General features: G+C 36.0%; 1 protein-coding gene and 1 pseudogene across 5 annotated transcripts in view; both read left to right on the forward strand.

The window, feature by feature from the left end:
* ZBTB44 (zinc finger and BTB domain containing 44) overlaps positions 1–22,183 on the forward strand; it is a 62,521-nt gene extending 40,338 nt beyond the window's left edge. For 2 of the 5 annotated variants that reach the window (XM_072729318.1, XM_072729319.1), the window contains 4 exons: positions 15,214–15,298; positions 16,611–16,774; positions 18,352–18,652; positions 20,649–22,183. In XM_072729318.1, the coding sequence (XP_072585419.1) occupies positions 15,214–15,298; positions 16,611–16,774; positions 18,352–18,652; positions 20,649–20,931 (833 nt within the window). In that variant the 3' untranslated portion in view covers positions 20,932–22,183. The remainder of the gene's footprint in view (positions 1–15,213; positions 15,299–16,610; positions 16,775–18,351; positions 18,653–20,648) is intronic. The other 3 variants (XM_072729322.1, XM_072729320.1, XM_072729323.1) reach the window with 3 other exon arrangements.
* On the forward strand, positions 12,430–12,906 carry LOC112920251 (large ribosomal subunit protein eL30 pseudogene; annotated as a pseudogene).
* Positions 22,184–23,300: the final 1,117 nt, after the last annotated feature.

A 23,300-nucleotide genomic window follows, 5' to 3' on the forward strand; every position in this document is an offset into this window, starting at 1 on the left:
ATAAAATGAGCAATCAAGAGCATATCGTGAAGAGTCTTAAACACTAGTTTTAGTTAGGATTGCATTTAACTGCATAGAACAGATCCCATCATAGTGGCTTAGACCAAACAGGATTTTATTTTTATCACATACAATGTTTAGAAGTATGAAATCCAGGACAGATTTTGTGGCTTTACAGTGGCCTAGGTCCCTTGTATCTTCATAATCCACCATCTTTAGTTTGTCAGTCTCATTGATACACTTATGGCTTCATAGTTACAAGAGGTTTGCTTCATCTTTAGTGTCATATTCTAGAAAGCGGCAGTGCTTACTTCAGGAAAACACAAATGTTCCCAGAAATCCTTAAAAAGCTTCTGCAAGGTTATGTCATGTGGTCTTTCCTAGCCATAAGGGAATCCAAGAAGATACGTGTATTAGCTGGGTGTATAACTACCTCAAACAGAATTGGAGGAGAATGGGTATTATGTGCAGCTAGCAGAGTCTGCCACAGGCAAGCCACATAAGCTTGAATTTTTATCCTAGTGTAAATACAAATAAGACACTTATAGATATTTAGGAAAATTAATTTGGTATTGGTATGCAAGGGAGTTTGGCTGGGCAGAGACAGTCTCAGAAACCAGTTACAGTAGAGTTGTTTTTATATGAATGAAGATACTTAGAGTAAAACTATAAAGTTATAGATAAGAGACTTATAAAGGAAGAATCATTACTTTCTGATGATGTTGATATATGGAATTGAAGGAATGGTAGGGGTTAGAGAACTCTGACTAGAAAAATAGTGCTAACATTTTATTATATTCATTGATTCTAAGGCATAATTTTTCATATTATCTAGAGAGATGTCTTACAATTAATCTTTTACAGTTACTTTTTTTAATGGCACAAAAAATAATGGTAATTACATAATGGATAGGAATCTATTAAATTCAGTTACTATAATATGAAAATCAGTGGAAGAAGGTGGGAACCTAGTTTTAAGAGTAAATCAACAGTCAATTTTTTGTGAACTATGCTTGGGTGATGTGGCAAAAATGTCATGCTAGAAAGCAGTTGAAAAAGCAAGATTGATGAAATCAAAACTGAAGAATAGGGATTTTCTTTTAGTAGTGACAGATTGAATCTCAACAGGAAAAAATATATGTAAGGGCTAAAACCAAAGAACTGACCCTTGAGAAATACATGTATTCAGAGAGAAGAAAAGCTAATAAAGAATAATAAGGAGAATTTCTCCAAAAGATCAAAGAACCAGGAATGCTGTATTAACTTTGTTGATTTCTTGAATTTTGACCCACTATAAGAGTTTTTCAGGGTTATCACTACAAAGTGTACTACAAACTGGATGATATAAAATAATAGTTTATTCTCTCTTAGTTCAGAAGGCCAGAAGTCTGAATCAAGGGTTGTTGTTGTTGGCAGGGCCATGCTCACTCAGAAGGTTATAGAAAAGGGTTCTTTCTTGCCTCTTCCTAGCTTCTGGCAGTTACTAATACTCTTTGCTATTCCTCAACTTAATAGTTCCATCCCTCTGATTTCTGCTGCCGTCTTCATGTGGCCTTCCCTGTGTTTCTGGCTCCAAATCTCCCTTACTCTGTAAGGACACTAGTCCTTGGACCAGGGCCCACCCTACTCAGGATGACCTCATCTTACTTGATTAAATCTACAAAGACCATGTTTCCAAATAGGGTCACATTCCCACATATTAGGGTAAGGACTTGAACATAGGTTTTTGGGAGACACAGTTCTACCCACAGCACCAACTAAAGATCATATTCCTGAATTCGGGTCAAAATATTTTTCTTTTTTTTTAATTTTAATTCCAGTATAATTAACAGATAGTGTTATATTAGGTACAGGTGTACAGTATAATGATACAACAACAATTCTGTACCATTACTTAGTGCTCATCATGATAAGTGTGTTTTTCAGTTCCGTCTTTTTTTTCTTTGCTTATTTTGTTTTGTTTCTTAAATTCCACATGAGTTAAATCATATGGTAGTTTCTTTCTCCGACTTATTTCTCTTAGCATAATGCCTTCTAGATCCATCCATTTTATTACAAATGGCAGGATTTCATTCTTTTTTATGGCTGAGCAATATTCCACATCTTCAACCATTCATCTGTTGATAGACATAGGTCAGGGTACTTTTAAAGAATTCAAGTGACCACACATTCAATAATATATTTAATGTTAGCTATTTGTTATGTGACCAAGTTTTTGTTAAATTACTAGTCTTTAATCCTCAAAACACCTTCTGAGTAACAAACTGTTTAATGAATGTTACTATTTAATCATTTTGTCTGAGAACTTAGAAATAAAAAATTGATCTCAGTATCCTGCTAACTAGGCGTGTGAAATAGTCTGATTTTACCACACTCAAGTTTGTGTAATCAGTTCAGACTTTGCCTTTCTATCTTACTAACGTGATTAAATAGAAAAGTTAGGAACTTAGATGGAATAAACCTATCAGTATATTATAACTTCTTTCCAATATATACTATCAAAGATGTAGATTCTCTTATAGAGCTGACATGTGAATAACTATGATCTGAATATCATGTAATTAAATAATCCAAGAGTTGTTTTACTTGCAATCATAGTAAAATGTATTAATCACTCTGAATTAACCTATCTTAACTCCAAATCTATACAATAAAACTAAGCTTTGCAGTAAAGTTAAATTCCTAGAGTATAGTAAGCAGTCAAAAAACATGAGCAGGAGAAAGGAAAAATGTGTATCATACTTTTTTTTCTGTATTCTGTAAGAATACTTCATAAGAGTACTCAATTTTAATTACTACTTATTTATTAAGATATCTAAAAGGTAGCTTGTCTTTCCTAAGGACTGTGAGAATATAATATTAAATGCATTTGTTATTACAAATCATTTTTTAAAGATTCTATTTGGGGATCCCCAGGTAGCTCAGCAGTTGGGCATCTGCTTTCAGCCCAGGTTGTAATCCTGAGATCCCCTGCAGGTAGCCTGCTTCTCCCTCTGCCTGTGTCTCTACCTCTTTCTCTGTGTGTCTCTCATGAATAAATAAATAAAATCTAAAAAAAAAAGTTTTATTTATTTGAGAGAGGAGTAGGGGGAGGGGAAGAGAGAGGGAGAAGCAGGCTCCTTTCTGAGTAGGACTCCATTCCAGGACCCTGAAATCCTGACCTGAGCTGAAGGCAGACACGTAACTGAGTCACCTAGGCGCTCATTATCACAAAATCCTAAAATACTTTGATCGTCCATAAAGTTAATTCAGATAGGATTTTACCTGCTGCTTCTCTTGCCAGTTGACCCAGCAGAGGGTTGTAAAATCTGACATCCCCACTTGAGGGCAAACAGAAGCAATAAGAGCAAATTTAAAAGAGGAAAAAAAGTCTCTAAGTTTAGATTGGGTCTTGCTACTCAAAAAGATGGTCATCAATATCTGGACTAGTATAGAAAAAAAACATAAGTGAGAAGGACTTCATGATATGGCTTTATTTGTCTTGAGGTATTCGATTATCTTTCGGCACCAAAGACAAAATAAATAGTTCGGGTTAATCCACATTTTACTATGGTAAAGGAATTCAGTTTTTTTCTGAACTTTAAAATCTGCCATTAAAAGTAAAGCAGTTGTTATGGGGTCAATTATATTGAGATAATTTGACAGTTTTCTTAGTAACAGTAGTGATTAATTTGTTGAGATGGGCACCTAGAATAATGGTGGAATTACAACATCCATCATATGGAGAAGTAGTTAAAAGTTCAGGGGTTTGAGTCAGACAGATCTAGAATCTGCTACCGGTTTCTGTCACTTTATAAATGTGTGACTTTGAGGAAGTCATTTAACTTAATGAGTTCCCATAACTATAAAGAGTCAATACCCTTAGGCAAAAGACCAGCAGGAACATACTTTTAGTTGAACAATTTGGGGTGGTAATTTTAATGTCTGAAAATCCGTAACAGTTACTGCAAATACCCTTGGGTGACTTAGTGTGCAGCAGGCACCTACAAGCCCTATGATGACATAAGAAGTAGTATCCTAGGGCGCCTGGGTGCCTTAGTTGGTTAAGTATCTGCCTTGGGCTCTTGTCGTGATCCAAGGGTTCTGGGGTCGAGCCCCATGTTGGGCTCCCTGCTTAGCAGGGCGTTTGCTTCTCCCTCTCCCTCTGCACCTCCTCCTGCTTGTGCTCTCTTATTCTCTCAAATAAATAAAATCTTAAAAAAAAAAAAAAAGTAGTAGTAGTATCTTAGTCGTGGGGGCTTGGGGGAATATAAGTATCTTTCATTACGACAGGTGTGAGTCAGTTTTATATCCCTTAAAATGGACAAATTCCTTAACTAGAGTTATAACAGTTTCTGCAACCCAGGCTGAAGAGTGAAGGAAGAACAAGCTCTGACTGTCATAATCAGAGTCCCAGTATTAATGTCTTTCTGATTGAATAGCCCTTGATGATAGGATTGTAATGGCAATCCTTAGCAGAAGCATTTTCATGATGTCAGATCAAGGAACATTTTTTCACAGGGCTCAGAGCCTAAATATAATATGATGCAATAAATATAATATGATCCCTTTCCCATTAAAAGGGAAGCTACCTTCTGACATATTTAAAGGAACAGTTATTAAATTTTTGTCAGCTAGATCAACTAGAGAATATATAATAGATTCAGTGATCTGTTAAATTCAAAATAGTAGCTATGGTCTGGAGAAGACCTACAAGAGTTTTGTTTTTCCTTAAGTAACAAAAGGAGATCTTGGGGAGTCAAAACAATGGGATATAGATGAGAGATCACACTAGTTGTAATGGACAAGATCAGTAGTGATAGTAGATTAGTAGTAAAGGGATAGAAAAGACTACTGAAGGATCAGAAAATTAATATGATTTTGTCATCTTGGGAAGGAGCTGCCCACTGTTAAAGTCCGTATCTTCTGGAGAATCCCTCAAAAAGATGTATGTCTTCTAACTTGGGAAACATGGATCTAGCGGATACCACCTTAAAATTTTACTGCTAAATCAGTTGTTAACAATTAAGTGATAATCAATGACAGGTTTTCTTTGGTGGCATCTTTTCCAGAAGACCAAAACTCCAGATTTTAAATCATTCGGAAGCTACTTTGGTGAATGTTTTCAACATGCAGGTCATAACTATGATAAAGCTGCAGATCTCTTGTATTCAATCACATCGGCTAGTAAAAGGTTGAAACCTAAGATTTAAACTAAAATTCCCATTTGTAAAAGGCAGCCTATTATTAACTCCTAAGGAGTTAACTTTGAGTCCTAAAGAGTATGTATCTTATTGCTATCAAGGTTCTTGGCAGTACTTGGGGCTACCGAGGTTTAACATTCCATTTGTAGTTTATTACCCTTTTTTTGCTCGAAGTCTCTCGTAATTTAGAACAGGGATGTTGTTATTATTATTACTATTATTCAGGTATAATTGATGTACATTATATAATGGTCCGATATTTGCATGTATTACAAAGTGATGACAGCAGTTAAGTTCCGTTAACATATGTTACCACACATACAGAATTTTTTTTCTTGTGATGAGAATTTTTAAGGTCTACTCAGCAACTTTCAGAATGCAGTACGGTATTAACTACAGTCACCATGCTGTATATTACATCCCATGATTTAATTATTTCATACTCAGATTTGTGCCTTTTGACCACCTTTGCCTATTTCTCCTATTTCCCCAACCTCCTGCTCCTGGCATCTATCCCTCTGTTCTTTTGTTCTGTTATCTTTGAGCTTGGTTTGCTTAGATTCCAGATAAAAGTGAGATCATATGATATTTGTGTTCCCCTGATTTCACATAGCATAATGCCCCGGAAGTCCATCCATGTTGCACATGGCAAGATCCTTTTTTTTTTTTATGGCTACATAATATTTGTTCTCTTTATTTTTCTTGAAGTTTGTAGATGATAAGGACAGTGGAAAAAGCCTCAGTAAAATAGAAAGTTTATGGAGTTCTTAACAGTATCATCAGTGAATGTGTAGTCCTGTATTGGAGAAATAAGTTGGGATTTCCCTAGCCAGGAATACAAAATCTAGTAGTTTTCGCCACCATTGTAGTATAACTCTTTAGCATGTGAAAGCCTCAAGCAACCCTAGAAATAAACAACAACCAGAACAAACTGTTTGCTCATTTGGAGGTATTTAAGTATACTTCAGTGTTTGATCCATATCCATGTCGTGCCAAGGTTGTCGGTGACAGGAAGACTACAGGTTAGAAATATCCACAGTAGTGCCTCTTAAAATCCCCACTCTGTTGATGCATCTCAAGTGAACAATCTTGTTTATGTCAGAAACTCCCCCCCCCCCCAGAATGTCCACTTGCAGTTCCAAATTGTCATTGGTGAAATTGTGTTAGTTGAGAAATAAATATATTAGTGTTACAGAGAGGAAACATGAAAGAAGCAGATGTTTGGCCTTGAAGAGGCGGCAGTTTTAGATTGAGACAACTCGTGAGAACTGCAGTGGTCCATAAGAATAATGCTTGTGTAACTTTTTATTTTACGGCTCAGCTAAAGGCCAGTTGTCACTGATCAGGGACCAGACAATGCCTGATTCTGGGCATATGGAAGTAAGCAAGGCAGTTCTCAGGGACCCAGAGGCAAAACTGAAAAAGTCCTTATAAAGTTTTTCTTTTTAAAAACATTTTCATTGAAAAGCAATCTTCATTGAAATACAACTTACATATAAAATTCACCCATTTAAAGTATATACTTTAGGGATGCTCAGCAGTTGAGCATCTGCCTTCTGCTCGGGGTGTGGTCCCGGGGTCCTGGGATCGAGTCCTGCATCGGGCTCCCTGTGCAAGGATCCTCCTTCTCCCTCTGCCTGTGTCTCTGCCTCTGTGGTCTCTCATGAATAAATAAAATCTTAAAAAAATAAAAAATAAATAAAAAATAAAGTATTATCTGGAATCTAAGCAAACCAAGCTCAAAGATAACAGAACAAAAGAACAGAGGGATAGATGCCAGGAGCAGGAGGTTGGGGAAATAGGAGAAATAGGCAAAGGTGGTTGTTAGCATATTCACAAAGTTGTACAGACATCCACAGTCTAAGTTTATAACATTTTCATCACCCTAAAAAGAAACCCTGACCTTTAGCAGTGATGCCCTCCTAGTCCCATCCCAGCCCTAGGCAGACACAGATATACTCTGTATAGATTTGCCTGTTCTAGATATTTCATATAACTGGGATCGTGCATTATGGTCTTTTTGACTGGGTTCTGTCACTTTCTATAATATTTTCAAGGTTCATGTATGTCATACCTCATAGAGTTTTGAAAAGTTTTTGCCAGAGGTCTTCTGAATTCAGCCTCTAGGCCCAGTTCAGATGGAGTAATTGGGCCGATCTCCATCCTCTTGATTATCTATTCCTCTTATAGATAGGAGTCAACACACTGGACAAACCAACATAGAAGCAGGTGTTAGAAGGCTAGAAAACAATCTCACCAAGAAACAATGACAAATCTGAGTAGCTGAAATAACCCCAAAAGATTTTCTAGGAAAACAAAATAAACCTTCCACTGAAGGACTTTAGTGTGAAATATTTGAGCTCAATTCATAATGAACTTAGCTTCCGGCCAAGGACAGGTTGCACCTCAAAAGGGATTTTTTTTTTAAGATTTTATTTAGTTATTTATTCATAGAGACAGAGAGAGAGAGGCAGACACACAGAGAAAGAGGTAGAGACACAGGCAGAGGGAGAAGCAGGCTCCATGCAGGGAGCCCGACATGGAACTCAATCCCGGGTCTCCAGGATCACACCCTGGGCTGAAGGTGGTGCTAAACTGCTGAGCCACCTGGGCTGCCCTAAAAGGGATTTTAAATGTGCACTCTGTTAACAAGGTGCCCTGTGCAAGACCACAAGAACTGGATGGGTCCTCCTTTCCTGCCAGTGCTTGGTTGCCACAGACCACCAGGAGCACAACTATAATTGAGCAAGTTGAGTTTTTTGCTCATTTGCAATGTAAGAGATTACACACCCTGGGGTCTTCAGAGTTTCTCAGTAAGAGGGTGTTAGAAAGAACTTAGAGGATTTGGCTTGTGTTTGGTGATTTTAGGGAGAATTCATTGGAAGTGGTGAGGTTTGCTCAAGACTGGTGATATCAGTAAGCAGGGAAAACTATGATTGTGTATCTTTTTTTTTTTTTTTTTTTAAGGTTTGTTTGTTTTTTAGTAATCTCTACACCCAGCATGGGGCTCAAACTCCTGAACCCCGAGATCAAGAGTTGCATGCTCTTCCTGCTGAGCCAGCCAGGCACCCCTATGATTGTGTATCTTAACAAATATCTAGGATCACAGCCTTATGTGAACATCAGCAGCAGTGACTTATTAGCTAGAGAGGGAGATGTTTGGTATTTTTGTGATTGCACAGTGACCTTGGTTTTGGCTGTGCTTAAACAAAATTATGTGTTTTGTCTCGGCCCATTGTGACCTGGTCTCATGTTGATATTCTTTGAGATTGTGTCCCAATATAAAGGACCAGGGTCTAACTGTGAACACCAGGCCCACTCCTGAGTGTGTCAGTGTCAGGCCAGTGTCTGGATGTTAGGGGCTGCTTTTCTCTTTCTCAAGTATGAAATGAGATAATGTTTTTAAAACATAGAGTGTCTGCACGTGGTAAATGTTGAGTAGTGGATGGCCACTATAGTTATTTTTCACCACCAAATTTTGTGTCTTGGGTACTTAAACAGTGGTTAGCAGTGGAAAACAGGACTCAGTTTGATGCTACAGAAGCTATCTTGTAGTACTAATTGGCAGAAGAGAGTAGAATCTCTCTTAAGATAACCCCTACCACATAAAGCTGATTGTCTCTATAATTCTGTTTCTTAAGGTGAGAGGGTTCTATTCAGAATTCTTAGCTTTCCTTAGCACTGCAAGCAAAATCCCTGTACAGTAGAAAGGAAAACTCCTGGGATCCCTGGGTGGCGCAGCGGTTTGGCGCCTGCCTTTGGCCCAGGGCGCGATCCTGGAGACCCGGGATCGAATCCCACGTCGGGCTCCCGGTGCATGGAGCCTGCTTCTCCCTCTGCCTGTGTCTCTGCCTCTCTCTCTCTCTCTCTCTCTCTGTATGACTATCATAAATAAATAAAAAAAATTAAAAAAAAAATAAATAAATATTTAAAAAAAAAAAAAAGAAAGGAAAACTCCATTTTCGTAATTTAAGAAACATTACTATACCTCAAGGAAAGTAATATTGCTTGTGTATCCTGCAGTTAAATTGGTTTAATTAAATTCCAATCCATATGATTACTTCTGTTATCATTGGCAAAAACCATCACATTGGAGAAGTTTGCAAGATTTTTATCAATAGTTGCATAAGTGATGTAACACTATTTATATGTTATAATGTCCACAGACATTATAGATAGAATTCACAGATAGAATTCTTAAAGTGTACTTTTTAACTCCTAATTTAACTTGTAGTAGTTTTTATTCTTAGCTTTTAGTGCATTAATAACCATAGGCAGGAGCAGAATGTCCTTTGTTTTAAAATGGGCCGTCTGCTAGATGCATCTTATACTCCATTTTAATTCTTTTTTGACCAGCTTTTTAAGCACACTCTTGACAATGGAGAATCAGTCCAAAGCAGAGTGGTTTTTATTTGCACCACACCAAGACTCCACTCCCGCCCCCCCTGAAAGTAGTGTGATCTGATTGTGACGAACACGTGTGCCAGGTCAGTCTTCCTGGCAGAAGGAAGGCCTAGTCACAACTCCAGTCCTTTTTTGCAAGTCTTTCCCTGGAAGCTTTAATATTGCCTGTACTCTGAAGAGCTGCAGAATACTGCCATAAGGTCGATTTTTTTGGGTGTCCATGGTGACCAGGTCCAAATACTGGGATTTTTTCCAGTTTTTATCCTAGGATAGATTGAAATGTTAGTGTTTAGTTCCCTTTCCTTTAAGGAAAAAAAGTAAAAATGGGGAAGGAAATTTTGACAAATGAACAGTTCTGTCTTAAACAAAATCAGTAATATCTGGTCTCACAGTCTATATTAAAAATAAATCAGAAGGATTGGGAATAAGTTAGATTAGGTATGAGGAAAAGCGTAAATGTCTTTTGACAGTAAGAGAAAGAGAAAATGAAAAGATATGTGCAGAAATGCTAAACACACCAGTAGGTGTGAGGTTGGGAGGTGTGCAGAAGAATACAGATACAATTGGGGATGAATGTAAATGCACATAGTCCCATCTCCTTTCAAAAATAATCACTATCAATGTATTAGAACATAATGTAATAATTGGTGTCTTTGATTGCCATGAGTCATCAAGAAACAAGTTATATTTAGTATTCTTTAAGAAGTCAAGGCAAAATGTCACAAATTTTCTAACACAAATGACTTAACTAAAGTTTGGATGCTTTAAAAGGGATTAGGTTATTTTTTGTTGGGGGGGGGGAGGAATTTACTTAAGTGGAAAATGTATTCATTTCTTAATGTCAGCTAATTCAAGTGTTCCAAAGGGGAAAACTGAAGTACTGGATTCTGTTTTCATCAGAAGGAAATTTCATTCTAAGTGTCCCAACGACAGATGATAGTTATTAAATATCCACTTGTATATGGTATTGTACAAAGTGTTACAATTAGTTCATTTTAGCTTTCATTAAAATATAGCAACCAGAAGCATGCTTCTGTTAAAGTGGACTACACAACTTTAGCAGCTCAGATTTGTTCATTTGGTGAAACATAGCTTATTTGCATACGATAAATACATTGGCAGAGTTCAGTCTCTGATCAGAACAAGCGAGATTTTTCAGATCTCCCTCTCACAAAAAACAACAACATGGGTTTGTTTGGTTTTTTTTTTAAGTTACCTTAAAAGTATTTGGAAGGTCTTTGGGAAACTGCCAAGTTAAACTTGGGGGTAGGGGAGCCCAACCCAAAGAGGTAAATGTATGTATATCAGAGCACTGAAACCAGTTGTTTCCTAAGACATTTGCCAGAACACACATGGGCTTTGGTTCATCAACTCAAAGAGCAAGGCAAACAGAAGTCAAGACCCAGAGCACATGAAAGTTGTGAAGTCTAAGAGAAGTTGCTCAACAGTAAGTTCCTCACTACAACTAAATATGCTCCCCCTCCTCCAGACCCCAGGGAACTATAGAAATAGTTGCCTTGACAGTGGGCAGATTAGAAGACAGAAAGGAAAAGGTAAAAAAAACACATCTCTGAGAAGTGGCCACTGACCAGTCCATTTGCAGATTTAGATCCTGATTATTCCGTGTACAAGTAGGCCAGGGAATTTCAGTGAATTTGGTTTAGGTATGACCCTCCAGGAACCTAGCAAAAGCAAACAAAGTTTTTCTTGAAGAGAGCATATCCATCCTAACCTAAGCGAATCATTCTCTCTATAAATCATTTTCAAGATCAGTAACCACTGAAAAACAACCGGGACACACAAAGAAACATAGCAGAAAGAGAACCAACAGATAAAAACAGGCAGCAGAAAGAAATTGGCATAGTTTTCACACAGATATAAAATAAATATGCTTACCAAGTTTAATGAAATAAACAAGCATGAACAATAATTACAGACAACAGTATACTGTAAAAAAAAAAGTTGAAGCAGATTTGAGGGGAAAAAAATAGGACTTATTGAAAAAAGTAACCAAAATAAAGAACTCTGTCAACATTTTGGCAGTAGCTTGGATTTTGCGAAGAGATGATTGGTGAATCAGAAGATAAAAGAAATCACCTGAATGCTTCCCAAAAAGAGACTGTATTGTTTTAAGGTTCTCCAGAGAAACAGAACCAATGCAATATATGCAGGTATACAGGAGATTTCTTAGGAGGGATTCACTCACATAATGGAGGATAACCCCCACAGTCAACCACCTGCAAGCTGAGGCCCTGGAAGGCCAGTGGTATCATTCTAGTACAACTCCAAAGATCTGAGAACTGGAGGGCTGATGATGTAAGTCTCAAGTCCAAAGGCCCAAGAACTGGAAGTGCTGGTGTCCAAGAACAGGAGAAGATGGATATCCCAGCTCAAGCAGAGAGAGAGCACATTTGCCCTTCTACCTTTTTGTTCTATTCTGCCTTCAGCAGATTGGATGTTACCTCCCCCTGCATCTGCTTTTTATTCAGTCTACTAATTCAAATGTTAATCTTTGCCAGAAATGTTCTTACAGACACACCCAGAAATAATATTTTACCAGGTATCTTGGCCTCCTTAGCCCAGTCAAGTTGACACACAAAATGAACCATCACAGAGACAACGGTGAGAAACTGCTTTGGAGAAGAGGATAAAGGGTATGGACAATACAAACATAGATTGATAAAGCCCTAAGAAGAGAAGAGAGAAAGGCTGAGAATTTTCTAGAATTGATGAAACATCAATCCATAGATTAGAGGCCAGCAAATCTCAAATAGGAATTATAAAAATACAAACCTAGTCACATTATAGAGAAAATTCAGAAAATAAGATAGAACAAGATCCCGGCCATCTTGGCGGTCGCTGTTGGTTGGGGCCGTCCCGCATCTAAGGCAGGAAGATGGTGGCCGCAAAGAAGACGAAAAAGTCGCTGGAGTCGATCAACTCTAGGCTCCAACAGGTTATGAAAAGTGGAAAGTACGTGCTGGGGTACAAGCAGACCCTGAAAATGATCAGACACAGCAAAGCAAAACTGGTCATCCTGGCCAACAACTGCCTGGCTTTGAGGAAATCTGAAATAGAATACTACGCCATGTTGGCCAAAACTGGTGTCCATCACTACAGTGGCAATAATATTGAATTGGGCACAGCATGTGGGAAATACTACAGAGTATGCACACTGACTATCATTGATCCAGGTGATTCTGATATCATTAGAAGCATGCCAGAACAGACTGGTGAAAAGTAAATCATGCAAAATTTTTCTTTAATAAAACTGGCCAGAGCTTGTTTTAAAAAAAAAAGAAAAAAAAGAAAAAGAAAAAAGATAGAACAAGATACTACATTCAGAAGAATGACTTCTGAAACCAGTGGAATAATATCTTCAGTGTCCTAAAAGAAAATAACTGCTAATCTAGATGTTAACACACAAAAATATCTCTCAAGAATGATGGTGAAATAAAGATATTTTTAAAAAACAAAAATAGATTTATCATTACCAAATCCTCACTGAAGAAAATTCTTAAGGATGGACTTCAGGCAAAAGCAAAGTGAGCATAGATGGAAAGTAATATATTACAAGGAAGAGGTTAATATATGGACAAATGTAGGTAAACACTGCATAAAAGAGTAATGATGTTTTGTGGTACTTTATTCAAAACAAATGAAATATAATAATTTGTGAGTTGCAGAATAAGAATGTGTAGAAAATGGAGTTAAACAGATCCTTAACATTCAAAGGTTTTAACTTCAAACTTTGATAATTATCTAATTTCTAAAGTAACCAGAAAAATAGGGAAAGATTATATAATTTCCAAACTGAAAGAAGTGGGGAAATGGAATGATTATTATCATTTATGCTTAACAAACTCATTTAAAAAAATGTATAAAGAAATGTAGTGGGCCAGGGAGCCTGGGTGGCTCAGTTGGTTAAGCATCTGCCTTCCGCTCAGGTCATGTCTCAGGGTCCTGGGATCCAGCCCCGCATGGGCTCCCTACTCTGCGGGGAGTCTGCTTCCCCCTCTTCCTCTCCCTCTGTGCCTGGTCTCTATCTTCTACTTTCACTCTCTCTCAAATAAGTAAAATCTTAAAAAATAAATACAAAGGGCCAAGAATAGCCAAGGAGTTTAGGTAGCAAATGAACAAGGTGAGAATACTTGTTTGCTGCTCTGATATCATAAAGCTCTGGTAGCTGAAGATTGGCATTAATGTAAGTTCAGACAAGCAGATGGGACTAATATAATGAGAACCTGAAAACACACCCATACACTTAGAGGCCTGCAGAGCAGAGAGACAAACTTTTCAGTAAATGTATTTGGTTATAAAATCAGCTCCAGGTGGCTTAAAGAAAAGACCTTAATGTCAAGGGCAAAACAAAATCTTTCATAAGATTATTTGAGATAGGGAAGGATTTTTTTTTTTTTAAGTAATCTCTACACTCAACATGAGGCTTGAACTCACAACCCTGAGATCAAGAGTTGTATGCTCCATTGAATGATCCAGCCAAGTACCCCAGGATTTTTAAAAACAAGACCAAAATAATGGAAAACTGTACATTAAGAGTGAAATGGATAGATTATGAATATTATAAACGGTGTAAACTTTCACCTATAATAGCATGGATCAGTCCACAATATTGAAGGAAAGAAGATAGAAGAGTATTATATACTGTAACTCAATTTATGTAAAGTTTGCAAGCAGTAATACAAAACGGTACTGTTGGTGGTGAGAGCAGCTTTTTCCCTTAAAGAGGAGGATAGTAAATATTTTAGACTTAGCTGCCATGGTCTCTGTCACAACTGCAATGACTCTGCTCTGCCATTGGTGTAAAAGCAGCCCTTGCTGGTTCATGGCTATGCTCCCAACAAGAACGAACCCCTAGTTTGTAGGTACATGTGTTGGAAGTAACATTACTATTAAAAGGAAGAGGGGGCAGCCCAGGTGGCTGAGGCAGTTTAGCACTGCCTTTGGCCCAGGGCCTGATCCTGGAGACCCAGGATCGAGTCCCACGTCGGGCTCCTTGCATGGTGCCTGCCTGCTTCTTCCTCTGCCTGTGTCTCTGCTTCTCTCTCTCCTCTCTGTGTATTCTCAGAAATAAATAAATAAAATCTTTTAAAAATAAATAAATAAAGGGAAGAGGGACAAGAAAAAAGGGAGGGAGGGAAATGACCACAAAAGATAGGACAGTGATTACCTCTTGGAAGGAGGGAGTTTGTGTTCAGGGAACGGTAAACGATTTATAGGATGCTAGCAGTATTTTAGTGGGACTTGTATGGAGGTTACACAGGTATGTATTCACTTTATAGCTCTCTTGAATTCTATGTAAAAGTTCTATGTACAGTAAGTCATGTCACAAGTTTTCAAAAATAGGTGTTTCTTTAAATGATTGTTACTAACATTTATGTGAATTTTTGCTTAGTTTTACATTTGAATTTGCTTGTTTCTGAAATTTATATCAAATACTCTACAAAATTTAAGTAGTAATATAAGGCTGTTGTCTTATATATGATTTCTATTTAAAAATTTCTTTATATTTGTTTTAGGGGCTTGGAGACGCAGATTGCAATTAATATATTGGTTTATTTATATCACTGTGTTGACAGCTGTCCTCTTTTTGTCCTTCTGTTCACAGGCTCAGTAGATGAAGGCGTCACTGAAGGGTTACCCACACTTCAAAGCACTTCTAGCACTAATGCTCATGCAGATGATGATGATCGGTTAGTACCAACATAGTATGTCATTTTCTTATAAAGGAATGTGTTTGCAACTGTAAATCCAAACATTTTATTTTTTTTTTTTTATTTTATTCATGAGAGAGAGAGAACGCACGGCAGAGAAGCAGGCTCCATACAGGGAACCTGACACGGGACTCGATCCTGGGACTCCAGGATCACACCCCGGGCTGGAGGCGGCGCTAAACCGCTGAGCCACCCAGGGCTGCCCAAATCCAAACATTTTAAATGGGAATTATGTAAGAAGTTTATTAGTGCCTCATTTTATTTTACAGAGTAAAGATATCGTTATATCATAAATTAGACCACCTGTACAGGATTTTTTGGCATTTTTAAAACTATGCAGGCCCATCACTTTTAAATAGTATCTGTATCAGGTGTTGGAGAACTGTGAACCACAGGCCAATTCCAGTTCACTTCTTTTATTTGTAAATAAGTTCCAATAAAACCATGCTCATTTGTTTACATATTATCTGTGAATGCAAAGTTGAATGGTTGAAACAGAGATCATATGATGTACAAAGCCAAAAATATTTACTGTTTGACCTACTGCAGAGAACAATTGCCAGGTCCTCATCTATAGACCCACAGTCCCCAAGTCATTATATTTAAATTGTCCTCCCTGCTTCATATTTCCACATAGATGTTTAAGGGGCATTTCAGACTTAACATGGCCAAGACCTGACCTTTAACTCCCCATCTAAATCCTGCTATCTAGTCTTAACCATCTCAAAACAGCATCGTCATCAGTTAAATGTACAGAAGCACAGCCTTGAGAGAGAACTATGAGGATCTGTTTGGTACATGGTATGTTTGGGGAATGAGAAGAAATGAGGCTGGACAAGTATACAGCACCCAGATCTTGAGGAATCTCCTGTGCCTTGCAAAGGGGTTTGGACTCTATTCTGACGGTAACAGTGAACCATTGCAGGATTTTAGAGGGGTTGATTTAATCAGATGACTGTGAAGTAGAAGAACGGGGATTCAAGGGGTGGAGGGCTAAAGAGAGGGACTTGCTAATTCAGCCTTGACTGATGAAGGCCTAAATTAAAGCAGTAGTAGGAAGGAAAGGATTAGAGAGATAAGGATGCCTGGTGTAAAATCATTCATGATGTGTGACTTAAGATGCTGGATATTCTGGACAGTAATGTTTTTCATATTGCCATCAGTGAAACTTTTAATCTAACAGTCAAACTCTCAAAAGTTGTTTTTTCTTTTATTCATTTAAAGTTGTGCAGAAATGTGTATTCAACTTAAAAATCAGAATCTGGTTGCCTTCTTTGGTCTGTTTTTTTAGATTGGAAAATGTTCAGTATCCCTACCAACTCTACATTGCTCCTTCTACCAGCAGTACAGAACGACCAAGTCCAAATGGTCCAGATAGACCTTTTCAGTGTCCAACTTGTGGGGTACGATTCACCCGTATTCAGAACCTAAAACAGCACATGCTCATCCACTCAGGTAATGTCATCTTCTCTATTGTTGCATAAATGAGTACTTGAAAAATTATACTTAGAAATCCACGTTAAAAATAGAAAATAGGTGTTTTTGAGTTTAAAAAATATGTCTCTGAGAAATCAGATAAGCCTAACTCTGTTGCTTAAATGGTACAGTGTTAGAAAGCTATCTGCTTAACATATTTGCTACAGGCATAAGTATTCAGATTAAAACTTGAAGGAGTATGTGTATATAATTAATAAATAAAAGGTATTGGGTATATTACGGGTATGTATGTGTATGTGCAATAAAGCACAAATATAAATAGTAGAGCAAATGAAATTAAAAGGGTATTTATTGGCGTTCTTTGCACTCTTCTTATAACTTCACTTTAAGGTTGGAAATTATTTCCAAGTAAGTGTTTTTTAAAACTAAACAATAATTTAATTTCAATTCTTTAATCCTAAGTTTCTCTGTACCCTGATTAATCAGCACTGTAGTAATTTTTAGTACAAAAGATTTTAAATAAATGATCCATAAAACAGATTTGAAATTTAAGTTCAATATTACATAAAGGCAACAAAATTCTTGTGGGAAAACACTGACCTCTGATGAGTAAGAAATCTTTGCTACTGTTTTCTGCTATGTTATTATCTTACTTTCCTGTGCCATAGATAGGTCTAATTAAGTTCTGAGCTAACACCAATTCCCTATGACTTTATTAAAACAACAGATTGTAATTTTTTTTTTAAGATTTTATTTATTTATTCATGAGACACACAGAGAGAGGCAGAGACACAGGCAGAGGAAAAAGCAGGCTCCATGCAGGGAGCCCAATGCGGGACTCGATCCCGGGACTCCAGGATCACACCCTGGGCTGAAGCCAGGCGGTAAACCACTGAGCCACCCAGGCATCCCAACAGATTGTTTTTTAAAGGGCTTTTGCCAAAACTGTAATAATTAATTGGAAGAGACAATACACTTTATGATTTACATATTAGTTTCTATATATTTTTTCTATCACTTCACATTAAATGCTCAAAAACCCAATTCACAAAAAAATAAAATAAACAAAAAAAAAAAAACCAATTCACCAAATGATAATTCTACCATGATTATTAATTACATTCAGAGATGTTAGATTTTTCTTTTTTTCTTCTCATTTCTCTGTCAGGGAATGAAGACTAGGTCCTTTTTCCATCTTTTCAGAACAAACTGTCCCTTACTACTTTAATAAAATAAAATAATAAATTTATGGAGGTTTCAATTTTGTTTAAAAACTGTGTTTAAAAAAAAAACTGTGTTTAAATTATGTTTTTAAGTCTATAAAATAGATGATTTAGAAGAATATTCAAAAGTCAACTTCAGTATATTAGTTTATATCTCCTTCTAATGCCTTTCTTTATTTTTTTTTTTTAAGCACTAGTGACTTTTCAAATGTTCTGTACCTTTTCTGAGATGTTGAATTGGAATCCATTTTTGCTGGTGATTTTTGTCTTTTTAAATTATTGCTACAAAATTATAATTCAGAAATTGCGAGGTTTGTGACCTTTCATTTTATTTTGTTTTTAGATAATATTTTGTTTTGCTTGATTTTGTAGGAATTAAACCATTTCAGTGTGACCGCTGTGGGAAAAAGTTCACCAGGGCTTACTCGCTTAAGATGCATCGCCTAAAGCATGAAGGTAAACGCTGTTTCCGGTGCCAGATATGTAGTGCCACTTTCACTTCCTTCGGGGAATATAAACACCACATGAGGGTTTCCCGGCACATTATCCGCAAGCCTCGGATTTACGAGTGCAAAACATGTGGCGCCATGTTCACCAACTCTGGAAATTTAATCGTGCACCTGAGGAGTCTGAACCATGAAGCGTCAGAGCTAGCAAACTACTTCCAGAGCAGGTGAGGTGCACAACAAAAACGAACCAGGAAAACTGCTGACTAAACTCTCTTTTCCTGCTTTTAGGGCAGCCTGCTGTGTTTTTTATCAGGTTGCCAGCTAAACAATCACAGTCTTTTTAAATTCCCACTATCCATACTCTGATCTCCTGATCTGATAAAATTTTACTGAATCTTCTAAATATATACAATTATAAATATTTTCCTAGTTGATAATGGAAATTTTTCCCTACAGAAGTAGACCATTTACTTCTTGCTTTGTCTTTTTTTTTGTTTTGTTTTTTGTGTTTTTGTTTTTTTCAGTAACATAAGGTTAAAGTAATATAGACCTTAATGGAAATTTTACCCTGTCAGATGATCTTAGTGATATTGAATTACTTCAGACCCTTTGGATGTCAAAAATTTTTAACCACTTCTCATCTTTTTAAATTCTATACAAAAGAATATATATTATCAATAAAGAAAGAAACTCCAACAGCCACTATAATGGATTTGATTATTTAGATCAAATTTCCTTTTTCTTTCAGTTTAGAGCTCCATGCTTTTAATATTAATAGTTTATTATAATAGAGTTCCTTTCTGATTTATAGAGTATCCAAGGAAATCAGGTTCTAGTTCTGGCTCTACCACTAACTGCTGTTATAATTGAACATGTCACTTTACAAATGAAGAAGCTTGAAACATAGAGAAAAATAAAATGTAAGCTTTAAAGATGATTTCTAAGGTCTCTAGACATAAAATTCTATCGTCCTTTTTTAATATTTTGTCAGAAATACAAATCTATAGGAATCCTTTTTGTTTTTTATAAAATCTCCCTAAACTTTTAAATTTTAAGTCATATATATTTTTTATATCTTATTTTTCAATAAATTCCAAATTATTGCTGCATAGATTTTGTTTTTCTCTTCAACCTGACATTCATGCTTAATCATGTCTGGGTGTCTGGTTGTCCTATCACTAAACCTAAATTCTACATGTTATATCAAACGTTTTTTGTTCAGAACTAAAATAGTGTCTCAGTTAACCACTCCTGTTGCCTGTATCTTCCCTCTATCATCCCATTCCTCCTATCTAACACCTAAAGACTTTTTAGAAAATATAACACAGGACATTTTAAATTCCTTTGGAGATGAACAAATTTTAATTTTTTTTATTAATACTGGACAAATTCTAAAATAATCTTCCTGAATGTATTAGTTCTTGATAGTCCTAGTAGAATGAACTTTTTTTAAGTTCAGTAAGGATTTAATTAAAGCATCTGAGATTTATTTTATAATGTTTATTTTAACTACAAAAAATGCATATAGTAGAAAATTTAGTCAATGTAGGAAAGTATAAAATAGAAGAAATTAAATTTTTTTCTCATCTCACCACTCAAGGAGACTCTCCACTATTGTTAACATTTTGATATATTTTACTGTCCATATTCAAAAATTAAATATTTAATTCTAGCAATAGAATATTAAATATTTTCAATATTAATGAATATGTCCTAAGGACTAATAATATAACCAGTCTCATGACATTCATTTTCAAATTAATGCCATTTATGCCTAAGGACTTAATTTCTTAACCAACTTCTATCCTGGAAGTAATAAAAAGCTAGGTTTATATACCTCTTAATTAGTATATAATCCAAGAACGGTTAAGTTATTCAAATGATCTTTGCTTAAGTGAGCATGCTAATTGCATTTGTTTGTATACAGAAACTCTTCTACATAGAACAAAAAAGGCTATTTAGGTGTCTAAAGTATCAGTGAAGGTGCTAATCTTACTGTTAAGATGGTGGTAAAGAGAGTTGATTGTACTTTGGTTCTTATGGATGATTCTGTTCATATTTAGGAAAGTTTAGAAATTGAAAATCCTGAATTATAATCAATCAAGAATTAGAGAAATGAAAAATCCCAATCTTGTTTTACAAATCAGGTCTTTTTATTGTGGCTAATTTATTACTGGTTTGAAAATTAACTCCCTCTTTCATCCTTTGCCTCTTATCTAGTGATTTCCTAGTACCGGACTACTTAAACCAGGAGCAAGAAGAGACCCTTGTTCAGTATGACCTTGGAGAACACAGTTTTGAAAGCAACTCCTCTGTTCAAATGCCTGTAATTTCACAGGTCTCCTCGACCCAGAATTGTGAAAGCACTTTCCCCTTGGGGTCTCTTGGTGGGCTGGCAGAAAAAGAGGAAGAAATGCCAGAGCAGCCAAAGGCCAGTGCTTGTACTGAGGCAACCAGAGATGACCCCCCAAAATCAGAGCTGTCTTCTATAACCATTGAGTAATTTCATGGTTTGGCTTCATTTTTGGTTTTTGGAAAGTGCCTGTGCTTGGTCTTGTACATTTAAATTTAACTTAATTTTTTAAACAAAGAAGAATGTGGGAAAGAATTTCTTTTTACTTTGTAAGCCCCGCAATTGATGTCTTATTTTTCATGACTGAGAGATTGCTTCTGTAAGTGCACAGTAATATGATGTTGAAACAAAATCGAAACGATGAGACTTAAGGAGAGCTAGTTAAGGCATATATCAGTTTCTTCTTCCATTGTTAAAACTAGGCTAACGAGAACATTAGATAAAGAAGAATTCAGATGATTGTTGACCTTCCTGAGAGGAAAGGTTACACCAGAAGCAAATTACTGAACAGAATTTGACAGGTAGCCTGAATAGATGTTTACTCCTATACACAGGACATTGTACAATATTTTGTAAAGCCTGTTGGTTTTGGAAATATTTACGGTAAGACTTCTTAAAAATAATTAGGGTAAATACTTCTGAAATCCAGTGTAGTCTTTTTTTTTTTTTTTAAGCTTTGTCATTTCTCTTGTTTTTCATGGTGAAAATTTGGTGTTGGGATAGGCATTCCCTGAACTTTTTTAGTACTACTCCAAATCTATCTTTTTTCTGTGAAAGAAGGCAAAGAACCATGACTGAGAATAGTCAGCTGTGCATGAAGTGACCAGGAGTGGAAAATGAAGTACATGAATCTCAGCTTTATAGGAACTCTTTTAATACTGCTTTTCTGACTAAAATTGTTGTTTACCTGGTCTTTGAATGTTAATACCTGGCTAATTAGTCATTGCCTAAATCATTTTTTCCTCTTGCCCCATGAACAGTACTTCCTCTTGCATATACTGGCATGATATCATATAAAGGAAAAATATTGGAGATACTCTATATTTTATATATAGGTTTATGTAATCTTGGGGATGTTTCTATTGTGCTGATTTGGACAAAATAAAAGAATTCTCTGTTAAGGCTATGTTCTTAACCCAACTAAGATTGTTTACAAAGTTCCATATGTCAGTGATATTTTGTTTTTGTTCCAAAATATTTTTAGACATTGCCAAGTTTATTAAAAGGGTTAGTGTAGTTTTTACACAATGTAAGCAATAATGTAAAAGATAAGAGGCTTTAGATTAATGATCTATGATTCATAAATCTAGGGGAAAAAAGAATCGTTAAGACTAAAGGAAAACTAAAAACCTTAAATTAATATCACTTCTTTTGCTGCTAAAAAAAAAGAAAAGAAAAGAAACTTCCTGGTTTATAGTTGAAATTTATGTGATATTCTAGACTGAAGTATATATACTTTTCATCTGTTGCCATTAAAGCATCACTGACCTTGATCCTAGATAGTCATGACTCCATGAACAATGAACTTCTGAGTAACTTTTTTCTATGTATAGACCCAAAGTTTAATAATTATGAAAACACCTGATTAAATTAGAAAAAGAAACTAAATACAGTCTCTTACTCAAAACACAAGATTTTAATTTTGTCCGGGTGCTAGACCTGAATAATAAAATTCACTTTTAAGTTATAGTGATTTTATTGTTTCATTTTTTTTAATTGGTTAATTTTATGATTGATTTTCCTCCCACAAATGTAAAGGAAGGGAAAGTAAATACATTGAAGATTTTTTTGAGGCAACATTCTTTTTCCAGATCCTTCTTTCTTTAACTTGTTTCCAACTCCTTATCTCTGTCTTGAACCTGCTTTCCCCCTTTACTCCCAAACAGGTATATTACCTTTAGGAGGATCAGCATACACAGGTTATGTGATGGGCTTCCACCAATTTTGCTTTTTACTAATAGGGGTAAATTACTTTTTGCAACAGACTGGGTAACTTAATTAGTAACAGTACTGCTGTGTCTCAACTAGAAAGGTCAGGAATTTTTATTTTTAATGTCCTACATATTCTTTTTTTTTTCTTTTTTTTTTTTTTTGTCCTACATATTCTTGAAAATTGTCATGACTACCAATGGATTAACCTTGGAGTTATTGACAAAAAAAAGAATAGGTAAAATTATGACCAGGAATCATTGTTGCCTTCAGTTTTAAGATTTTTTTTTTTTTAAGGAATTAAAAAAAAAGAAGGTTAAAAGAAAACTGGGGATTTGTATGGTTGAAAGTGTTTAAGCACATCCCCTGTGCTGAGAACTCTACTTTAAGAGAGCCCACAATTTTGGCAGCTCTAAAGTAGCCTGTGTTCTCAGAATGTAGGATTACCACCACTGTCTATTCTTTCCCAAATGGACACTTTAAATTTTCATCGGTAATTACAAATTGCACAGATTTCCAAGTTTAATGAAAAATTTGAATATACTATGAAAATGCATACTTGATGTGTTTATTCCCCAAATCTTAGCAAT

This window comes from Vulpes vulpes, chromosome 12, assembly GCF_048418805.1.
Source record: "Vulpes vulpes isolate BD-2025 chromosome 12, VulVul3, whole genome shotgun sequence".
In the NCBI taxonomy this organism is placed as follows: domain Eukaryota; kingdom Metazoa; phylum Chordata; class Mammalia; order Carnivora; family Canidae; genus Vulpes; species Vulpes vulpes.